Source organism: Physeter macrocephalus, chromosome 9 (assembly GCF_002837175.3).
Source record: "Physeter macrocephalus isolate SW-GA chromosome 9, ASM283717v5, whole genome shotgun sequence".
Classification (NCBI taxonomy): Eukaryota; Metazoa; Chordata; class Mammalia; order Artiodactyla; family Physeteridae; genus Physeter; species Physeter macrocephalus.
Window position 1 is genome coordinate 17,314,376 of NC_041222.1, and position 10,246 is coordinate 17,324,621.

The 10,246-nt window shown below is 45.6% G+C and overlaps 1 protein-coding gene and 1 non-coding gene across 2 annotated transcripts; both read right to left on the minus strand.

Moving 5' to 3' along the window:
• Nucleotides 1-6,347: 6,347 nt before the first annotated feature.
• On the minus strand, nucleotides 6,348-6,847 carry LOC129392387 (60S ribosomal protein L10-like). The gene has a single exon (XM_055086934.1). The coding sequence runs from the start codon at nucleotides 6,689-6,691 to the stop codon at nucleotides 6,389-6,391; it is 303 nt and encodes a 100-aa protein (XP_054942909.1). The 5' UTR covers nucleotides 6,692-6,847; the 3' UTR covers nucleotides 6,348-6,388.
• On the minus strand, nucleotides 6,749-6,883 carry LOC112065585 (small nucleolar RNA SNORA70). The gene has a single exon (XR_002892117.1). It is a non-coding gene; the product is annotated as a small nucleolar RNA SNORA70 (small nucleolar RNA).
• Nucleotides 6,884-10,246: the final 3,363 nt, after the last annotated feature.

Below are 10,246 nucleotides of genomic sequence, written 5' to 3' on the forward strand. Positions count from 1 at the left end.
CCGCTGAGCCTGCGCGTCCGGAGCCTGTGCTCCGCAACGGGAGAGGCCACAACAGTGAGAGGCCCGCGTACCGCAAAAAAACAAAAAACAAACAAACAACAAAAAAAAAACAAAAAATGAAAACCTAATAACGGGGGATGTAATGTATAAAATGATAAATATAATTAACACTCTTTTATGTTATTTATGAAAGTTATGAAGAGAGTAAATCCTGAGAAGGTAACACAACATTGTAGAGCAACTATACTCCAACAAAAATTAATTAATAATAATAAAAAATAATATGCCCCAGTTTATTCATTCATCTCTTCATAAACATGTGGATAATTTCTCTTTTTCAACTATCAAAAACAATGCTACAGTGAAAATCACACAAAAAAGAGAGTAAATCCTGGAGGGTGGGGAGGGAAGGCAGCCATCAGGGAGCCAAGGAATGAGAGGAGAAAAAGACATGGAGCAAGTGAGCGTAAAATGCTTCCCCAAAACACATCCTGAAAGGCAGGGGAGAACCAGGGTACTAACTGTAGCATGGGCTATGTTAAGGAGTACTGAACTGAGATGAGAGAGATGGAGCATGGAAAATGATGGACGGGTTGAATTTGAAGACACAAAAGAAGAAATTAAAATGGGGGAAGATGGGAAAATGCATATAGACGGTCCTCGACTTAGGATGGTTCAACTTACAATTTTTCCACTTTACGATGGTGCAAAAGTGATACACACTCAGTAGAAAGCGTACTTCGAATTTTGAATTTTGATCTTTTCCTGGGCTAGCGATATGCGGTACAATATTCTCTCATGGTGCTGGGCAGCTCCTAGTCAGCCACGTGATCACAGAGGGGAAAAAAAGACACATTTACAACCAGTCGGTAACCACACAACCATTCTGTTTTTCACTTTCAGTACAGCTTTCAATAAGTTACATGAGATATTCAACACTTTATTATAAAATAGGCTTTGTGTTGGATGATTTTGCCCAACTGTAGGCTAATGGAAGTGTTCTGAGCACATTTCAGGTAGGCAAGGCTAAGCTATAATGGCTAGGTGTATTAAATGCATTTGCAACTTACTTACAATGGGTTATTGGGGCATGACCCCATCGAGAGTCGAGGAAGATCTGTAGACAGACAGAGAAATCAGTCTCATATAAAAAGGCACCTACTTCCCCTCCATAATCAGATGTGACAGATGAACCCACCGCTGTGCAACCAACTAACAGATAAGGGAGCGTGCCTCCTTCTAAGATTTTCTAATGTGAGGACAAAATGCTGGAATGAGAATATCATGAGTTTGCAACCCCCAGTGAAACAACGGATCTAGGCATTTAGCATCAATGTCTGCTAACATCAAAAAAAGGAATGAAAACAAGACATCATGTGTCCTCTGATGAAAGAACGCAATGCCACCCATAGGATTGCCAGAGGGATCACTCCTGTGTCTGATCAAGCCTTTGGGTCCAGCTGTCACTTTGGAGGGAATACAGAGGACGGAGGGAAATACTGAGCTGCACCCAGAGCGTTCAACCAGCCAAATCCAGACTGAGAAACTTTATAGGTCAACCCGTAGAGTTCTTCAATATATAAAGTGTATGGAAAGGAAAGAATGAATGGGAAACCCATAGATTAAAATAGACTTTAGAGATAGAGCAAGTTTTTTAAAAAAGGTAAAACTACTATAATGTTTAGATATGCCTAACTGGATGATAAATTCAAGGAAGTGACTACTCTAAAAATCAAGAATTGTGGTCACTTTGGAGGGAGGGCTGGGGCTATGAATAGAATGAGGCATGTGGAGGGCTTCTTGAGGTTCTGGCAAAGTTCTACTTCTTGACTTGGGTGAAGTTTGAAAAGATGTGTGCCTTATGATAATAATTCACTCAGCTATACATTTGTGTGGCTTGCTGTACCTGAGCTCTATGTTACAAGGTTAAAAATATCAGAGGCAGCATTCTCCAGTTTACGTGCAGGTGGCTTTAAGCTCTGGCATCCAAAGCAACAGTCAAGGAGTCAATGACTGTGATCCTTCAAAAACCCTCACCATTTCACAGGTGTTGTCTTTTCTCACAGCATCACCAGGAAGGAGAACTTGTAGCCTGACACAGGGAAATAAGGGATTTGGAATGAGACAGACCTAGGCTAAAGCCTGCTGTGTCTGCACTTTTTACTTGTTGCTTTCTACTTTATAGCCCCAATGTTGTGTAAATTCCCCAATCCCACAGAGCTTCAATTTCCTCATGTATCAATCAGGATAAAATATTGTGAGGATTAGATAAATGTGGGCAGAAACTAACACACCATTGTAAAGCAATTGTACTCCAATAAAGATGTTAAAAAAAATAAAAAATAATAAAAAAATAAAAAATAAAAGTAAAACTAGATAAATGTGGGCAATGGTATACAGCAGATGCTCAGCTGAGGCTATTACTATAATTATTCCTATGAGTAATAATAAAGAATAGGTTGGCAGGGTTCTAGGACCTGAAGTGTGTGTGAGCGCACTGCCGTGCTGGGCCGTCATTCTAATTGTTCTCACACTTGCTCTAAGCCCAGTGGTCTTGCTCTAAGGCTCCTATGGTCTGCCTTACCCAGGAGGACAGGCCCACGCAGGGAAGCCCTGGGTCACACCTTTGAGTGCTGGGAGCATGTGACCCTCTTTGGGGTATCCTTCCCTGGAGACCTTACATAGAGAATCTATGTAATCCACGTAAGGGTGAATCAATCCATGAGTGACCCTCTCAGTGATAAAGTCAATGACAAGAACTCCTTCATCAACTATTCCTTCCCCATCTGAGGTTCTGAACTTGGGTGGGGTGGGGTGTAGGCTCATCTGCAGGAAGCCTTCTACTCTCCAGGGTCCATTGTTAGCCAACCCTCCACGGGACCACAGGCCACAGGACCTGTCCGACACTCCACCTTTCTAAAGACAAGTCTGGGTGACCTCCTCCTCCTCCAGGGGACATTTGGCAATGTCTGGAGATTTTTGTTATTGTTGTCATAACTGGGAAGAAGAGGCTACTGGCAGCTAGTGGGGAGACCAGGGATGCTGCTAAACATTCCACAGATTCTCGCAGCAAAGAATTCTTGGGTCCAAAGTGTCAATACTGCCAAGGTTGAGAAACCCAATCTAGAGGGAGATGGGCAAGGAGGCTGTGACCTGCGACCTGTAGGGTCTGCCCGGGCAACCTGGCATGTGCCCAATGTACAGACGGAATGCTTGAGGCTATGAACGGTTATAGGACTTGCCCAAAGTCATTGAGCTGTCAGAGAGATGGCTTTCTTTCCTTTTTTGTTAAGTATCTCATTGTGATTTATTTTTTAATTTTTTAAATTTTTTGAATTTTATTTTATTTATTTTTTATACAGCAGTTCTTATTAGTTATCTATTTTTTATATATTAGTGTATATATGTCAATCCCAATCAGGGAGATGGTTTTCTGACTCTAAGGCTCATTCTGTTTGGAGATCTGCCTCAAGGTTTCCTGATAATTAGGGTTTATGGGAACCCTTTAAAATAAGACCTTTAAAGGACAAGGTGAGCCACAAGAAGGAGGTGATGGTTTCCCCCTGCCTTGTGAGTTCCTCATAGCACAGACTTTCAGTGGTTGCCTATTCTTGACTCTGAGATGATCCAGTGCGGCTCCTTAGACAGGCACACAAGCCCTTTCAAGTTCAGGCCCCATTCAGTCCTCCAATCTTACATCACAATCCTCCCGCCTCACTTTACTCTTTCAGAGTTTCCTCCACACCCCACATTCTTACTCACAGCCATGCCTTTGTTCACTTGTTTGCCAAAAGTGGTACCCATTCTACCAGATGATTTCAGGGGGATAAAAGGATGACTGTTTTTCACTTGAATACCTAGGTATTTATTTTTATGTGTATTAGGAAAAAACAAACTAGCAAGCAACCCCACAATATAGTGTGTCCCTTATTTTTTTTAATTTTTAAAATTTTTTACATTTTTTAATTGAAGTATAGTTGACTTACAATATTATATTAGTTTCAGGTGTACGACAAGGTGATTCTATACTTTTATAGATTATGCACCATTCAAAGTTATTATAATATTATTGACTATATTCCCTTGTGCTGTACACGACATCCCTGTGACTTATTTATTTTATAACTGGTAGTTTGCACCTCTTAATCCCCTGCACCTACTTCATCCATCCCCAACCTTTCCCCTCTGGTAGTCACTAGTTTGTTCTCTGTATCTGTGAGTCTGTTTTGTTATATTTGTGTTTTGTTCTTTAGGCTCCACATATAAGTGAAAACATACAGTATTTGTCTTTTTCTGTCTGACTTACTTCATTTAGCATAATACTCTCCAGGTCCATCCACGTTGTCGCAAATGGCAAGAATCATACTTTTTTCTGGCTAATATTCGTGTCTGTGTGTGTGTGTCTACACATATATATGTCACATCTTCTTTATTCATTCATCTGTCAATGTAGTACATCCTTTTTTTCCATAAATTTATTTATTTTATTTATTTTATTTTTGGCTGTGTTGGGTCTTCGTTGCTGCACACAGACTTTCTCTAGTTGTGGCGAACAGGGGCTACTCTTCATTGCGGTACAACGGGCTTCTCACTGCGGTGGCTTCTCTTGTTGCGGAGCACAGGCTCTAGGCACGTGGGCTTTAGTAGTCGTGGCGCACGGGCTCAGTAGTTGTGGCTCGCGGGCTCTAGAACGCAGGCTCAGTAGTTGTGGTGCATGGGCTTAGTTGCTCCGTGGCATGTGGGATCTTCCCGTAGCAGGGCTCAAACCCGTGTCCCCTGCATTGGCAGGCGGATTCTCAACCACTGCACCACCAGGGAAGTCCTAGTGCATCCTTTTTAACTACGTGCATTTAAGAAATAGTTGATTAAAAATATTATCTAGATATTGGATAGGTGGTAGTCAGAGGAAGTACAGATCGTGAAAGTGATGTACACAGGCCTGAAATAGGTCTTTACTCTTTCTCCGTCTTGATGCGTTTCCCCTGCCTGGTCCTCCTGTCTCCCCAGCTTGCCTCCCTGTCTCCTCAGCCTTGGCACCCATTGCCCCGCTGATGCCTACTCCTGCTTGAAAACCCAGCTCAGGTTTTCATTCCTGCAGAAGCTTCTCTGACCCCCACCCCCTCTTCGAGCCTAGGCTGGGTCAAGCATTTCCTCTGTGAATTCCAGGAGACTCGGACACCTAGCTACGTGAACCCTGGAGTAAAACTGCCTGGCAGTGCGGGACAGAGCGGAGGCTCTGAGGAGTCGTCGTCATTGAATGGCCCGCACAAAGCACTGCTTTTCACCATGAGGCTGCTGTCTGGGGTTCAGCCTGTCCTGAGAAACGAGCTCCTGATCAAAACGAAACCTTAGCAACAAGCCAGGGCTTGGGAGCAATTCGACTTCATCTCCACGTTCACCCTGGACAGGCACCAGCCACCGTGTGCTGTTGGACCCCCAACCTGGTCTGTCCAGGCCATCGCTGTGTGCCAGGAAGTCTCTGAACTTGGCACCGGGAGACCTGGATCTGTTTGCATTTGGCCAAATCAGTTTTCCTCTCTGAGCTTCAGTTTCCCCATCTGTAAAGTGGGAGAGGGGAGTAAAACCCACCTCCCAAGGTGGCTGTGAGTTTTGCCCTGAGTGAACAGCTGCAGAACTACTTGGGAAACCATAAAACACTTGTGAATGGAATGGAAAGGGTTGTTATTTTTAAACTCATAAATGAGGCCAGCCTGGTGCTCTGGGGTTTTCAGTAGGATGCTGTGTAACTAGAAGAACCGGATTGCACGTTCCTGCATCTGTACCTACATGTGTGCACACACGCACACACCCTGATTACAGAAGGTGGCTTTGAGGCCTCTCGGAGATCCAGCACACGCAAGTAGCTCAGAGAGGACGATCAGGACTCTACAGCTTGGAAGGGCAAAGCCTGAGAGGAGAGACACATGATCAAAATCCAGAAACAGTTTCTTCCCTTCTGACAGTCAACAGTACTTGCTTGAGCAGCTCTTGTGAGCCAGGCCCTGGCAACAGGGAGATACAGAATATGTCTCTGCCCTCGACAAGCATCTATTTCAGCAGGGAGGACCTGCTGTGAATAAGCCATTCCATGCCCAGCGATGGCAGTAGGATTCACGGCACCCAGGGTACCACAGGAACTCCCAGATGTAGCCCCCAAATCCTGGGGTGCCAGAGCTCCCTACAAGGCAGATGAGAAAGCTGTTTTAAGATGAAGGAAATGAAATACTACCTTACTAATCATTTTATACGTGAGTTACAAAGAAACATAGAACGTCTTTATTTTCCAGAGGTGTTTTATTTTTTATTTATTTATTTATTTATTTATTTTTTGACAAGAAAGTAGGGTTTATTGGTGGGCATGAGTAGGGAGGGGGCAGCGCCAAGGCTCTCACGAGTGCAGGGCCCGCCATTGGTCCAGGGGGCCACGATTAGGGATGTACTTGACCCCACCGCCATCTGGGATGAGCCCCTTTTCTGCCACCATGTTTTCAAATTCATCTGCATTAAACTTAGTAAATCCCCACTTCCTGGAGACGTGGATCTTCTGGCGGCCAGGGAACTTGAACTTGGCCCTGCGGAGGGCCTCAATCACGTGCTCCTTGTTCTGCAGCCTGGTGCGGATGGACATTATGACCTGGCCAGCATGGACCCTGGCCACTGTGCCCTGGGGCTTTCCAAAGGCACCGCACATACCTGTCTGGAGCCTAGATTGGGGACAGCATGCCAGTCATGAATGTCCACTGGAAAGGGCTGTCTCCAGGGTCCCTTAGGGCAACCAGTACAGGCAACAGGCTGCATACGCTACCGAGGAGGCTGCTGTTTGCAGCCATTGTGCACCGGGCCCCCATGGGGAAAAGAGCACAGTCGGCTTAACTGGCTGCAAATCCAGAGGTGTTTTAAAATCGCCTAAGTGTTTGGGTAGAGCAACAGATTGGCAGCATAAAGGCACGGCTAAATCATGAGCCCGGCTTAGGGCTGGAGCTGCGTCTCCTGCTTCCCAGCATCACCGGGTTGAGCAGAGCGTTCTGCACAATGGTCTAAGCTACCGAGAAATTCAGAGTCGACATCAGCACAGTCTGACAGTCAGCAAACACTGCCTGTCAAGTGCTAGGCAGGGCCTGGGGGTTGGAGGAGGATGAGAGCGTGCATGCAGCGAAGAGTCAGGAAGGCAGACTGTGATGATGCCTGACGCCAGGACTGCCTCTGCCTGGGTCAAGAGCCAGAAGGGAGAACCGCACAGAGGAGGCCATCCACGCCAGCGATGAAACCCGCTCCATTCCCACCAACCACGACCGCTTCTGAAGCACATCCTTGGGGCCACCAACCAAGGCCCAGAAGAGCCAGTGCCTGATTCCACGACTGCGGGTCCCTACAGTTCACACCCTCCCAAATCTTTGAGCAACTCTAGACCAAGGACCAATTCCTCTCCATCTCCAAATCCCTGGCACGATGTAGGGACACAGAAGATGGCTGTTGAATGAGTGAAAGGTTAGAAGACTATTCCATATCCATAGAAGACCACGTGCCCTGAAACCCTGTATCTCAAGAGTTCCATGTGGCTCTAATTTAGATCTCATTTAAATTTGAGCATTTCTGTTGGGCACCTCTGCATTTTCTTTTTTCTTTTTTAATAAATGTATTTATTTATTTATTTTTGGCTGCATTGGGTCTTTGTTGCTGCACGCGGGCTTTCTCTAGTTGTGGCAAGAGGGGCCTACTCTTCATTGTCGTGCATGGGCTTCTCATTGTGGTGGCTTCTCTTGTTGCAGAGCATGGGCTCTAGGCGCGTGGCCTTCAGTAGCTGTGGCACGTGGCCTCAGTAGTTGTGGCTCGCGGGCTCTAGAGCGCAGGCTCAGTAGTTGTGGCGCACGGGCTAAGCTGCTCCGCGGCATGTGGGATCTTCCCGGACCAGGGCTTGAACCCGTGTCCCTTGCATTGGCAGGAGGATTCTTAACCCCTGCCCCACCAGGGAAGTCCCTGCATTTTCTTATTAAAATTATTACTAGTATTAGGAGGCAAAGTGCATACAAAACATTTATACACTATATATGTAAATTATGAAATATAGTTTAAAAATGAATACCTGTAGTCCACCACCCAGGTTGACAACAGAGCATTTCTCGTACTGCTGCATCCACCTGGGTGAGCCTTTCCTAACTCACCCTCTTGCAGACGGTCACAGACCTCTCACGGCATTTCTATTGAACTTTCTGTTCCTTATTCCCTTTGTTTTTTAATGACTTCACTCCCAATGAATAAGAAACAATCTATTACTTAGTTTATTTTGTTTTGCTTGGTTTGCTCTTCATGAAAAGGTGTCCTACTCCATCAAATCCTACACAGCGTGCTTTCTTTACTCATTAATTCCATGTCATTGCATGTGGCTATAACTCATTCATGCCCCTTGTGTGAATATATGGTCATTGTTATTCACTCACCTGTGGACGGACATTATGCCTGTTTCCAGTCGTTGGCCCATATTTCCAAGGCTGCTATGAACATCCTGTGTGTATTTTCTGGTGTACGCAAGCAGGCTTCACCTAGGGTATAGACCAAGAAGTGGATTGCTGGGTTGTAAGGTTCTGACTTGGCCCAGACTACCCTCGAGTCTGGCCCCCATGACCCCCGCCAAGCCCACCCCTCTGTGTTCCATTCCCAGAACGCTGATTTGCCACGTACTGCTCCTCTTCCCTCTCCTCTCTCTTTTTTTTTTTTTAAAATTAATTAATTTATTTTTGGCTGCGTTGGGACCCCTCTGTGTTCCATTCCCAGAACGCTGATTTGCCACGTACTGCTCCTCTTCCCTCTCCTCTCTCTTTTTTTTTTTAAAATTAATTTATTTATTTTTGGCTGCGTTGGGTCCTCGCTGCGTGCAGGCTTTCTCTAGTTGCAGCGAGCAGGGGCCACTCTTCGTTGTGGTGCGTGGGCTTCTCATTGCGGTGGCCTCTCTTGTTGCAGAGCATGGGCTCCAGGCGCGTGGGCTTCAGTAGGTGTGGGCTTCAGTAGGTGTGGCGCACGGGCTTAGTTGCTCCATGGCATGCGAGATCCTCCCGGACCAGGGCTCGAACCCGTGTCCCCCGCATTGGCAGGCGGACTCCTAACCACTGCGCCACCAGGGAAGCCCTCCTCTCTTCTCTTTGAAGTCTAGCTCAAAGCTCCACCTCTCGGGCGGCCTGACAGCCAGTCTCCCCTGCATCTCTGCATGCTTCATTTGGGCCGAGGGAGGAAACAGTCAACGCTAAGCCCCACTCTACTGTCCCCTGGTGTTGGGATTTTAAAATGTGTTTTCGTCTCTCCCAAGCTCAGATCTGCATCCCTAAAACAGAAGGGAAATGCTACTACTCCTGAATGTTTACTGGGGCCAGGCTTCCATTTCTTACAGTCATTGGGCAATTAGTACACTGTGGTGTCAGGTTGTGGTTAGGATCATAAGCTTTGGAATGAGATCATCCTGGGCTTGAGGATTAAATGAGTCAATGTATATAAAAGACTTAGCACAACGCCCGGCACATCGAAGATGTGGAGTAATTTCCAGCCATTGTTAATACACCCTGATGAAGGAGTCACTATTTTTATTCCCAATTTACAGATAGGGAAACCGAGGCAAGGAGAGATTATACAGTTTGCCCAAGGTATATGGTCAAGTTAAGATTTGAACTCTGACAACAAGCCCAAGCCCCTAACTGCAGTTTGAAGATGAGGGGCTAAAAACAAAGCATTAAAATCAGAAAGCATTTTCTCCTTTTTTGCCTGCTGGATATTTGGCCAAATCACTTTGACCTGTGCCTGAAACTCTATTTTTCTCTCTCTGATGATAGAAAGTTTCAGATGGAAAAGCCTGGCCGTTTTTGCATCTGGTACCTTCCCGGTATAGCTGGGGCAAAAGGATGCGTTTAAAAATGATCAGAATGGTTCATTATGAGGGAATCTCCTTGCTAGGAGCTATTGCTTCTCTCTGTCTTTCTCTCACCTAAAAAACCCCCAAGTTTATGAAGGAATACGCCTAAACTGTAAACATGTTTTTCAATCCACTACCATCTGTCTGGTGAGTCATAAAGCTCCTTGAAAATGAGGTGTGAAAGAGGACCATCCCGACAATGACAAGTTTAAACTTTAGGATTTAAAGTTGTAAACTGGTAACTGGAAGTCTTCAGACCATTTAGGTCTTTTGAAGAATAAACACCCTGCCCTGTGCTTCTCTGGCCCGTTCACCCAGGTACCCCAAGCACTTCACTTGTCAACAGGA

Excerpts from the sequence above, each read along its gene's own strand:
- LOC129392387 (XM_055086934.1), bottom strand. The coding sequence starts at position 6,691 with ATGTGCGGTGCCTTTGGAAAGCCCCAGGGCACAGTGGCCAGGGTCCAT.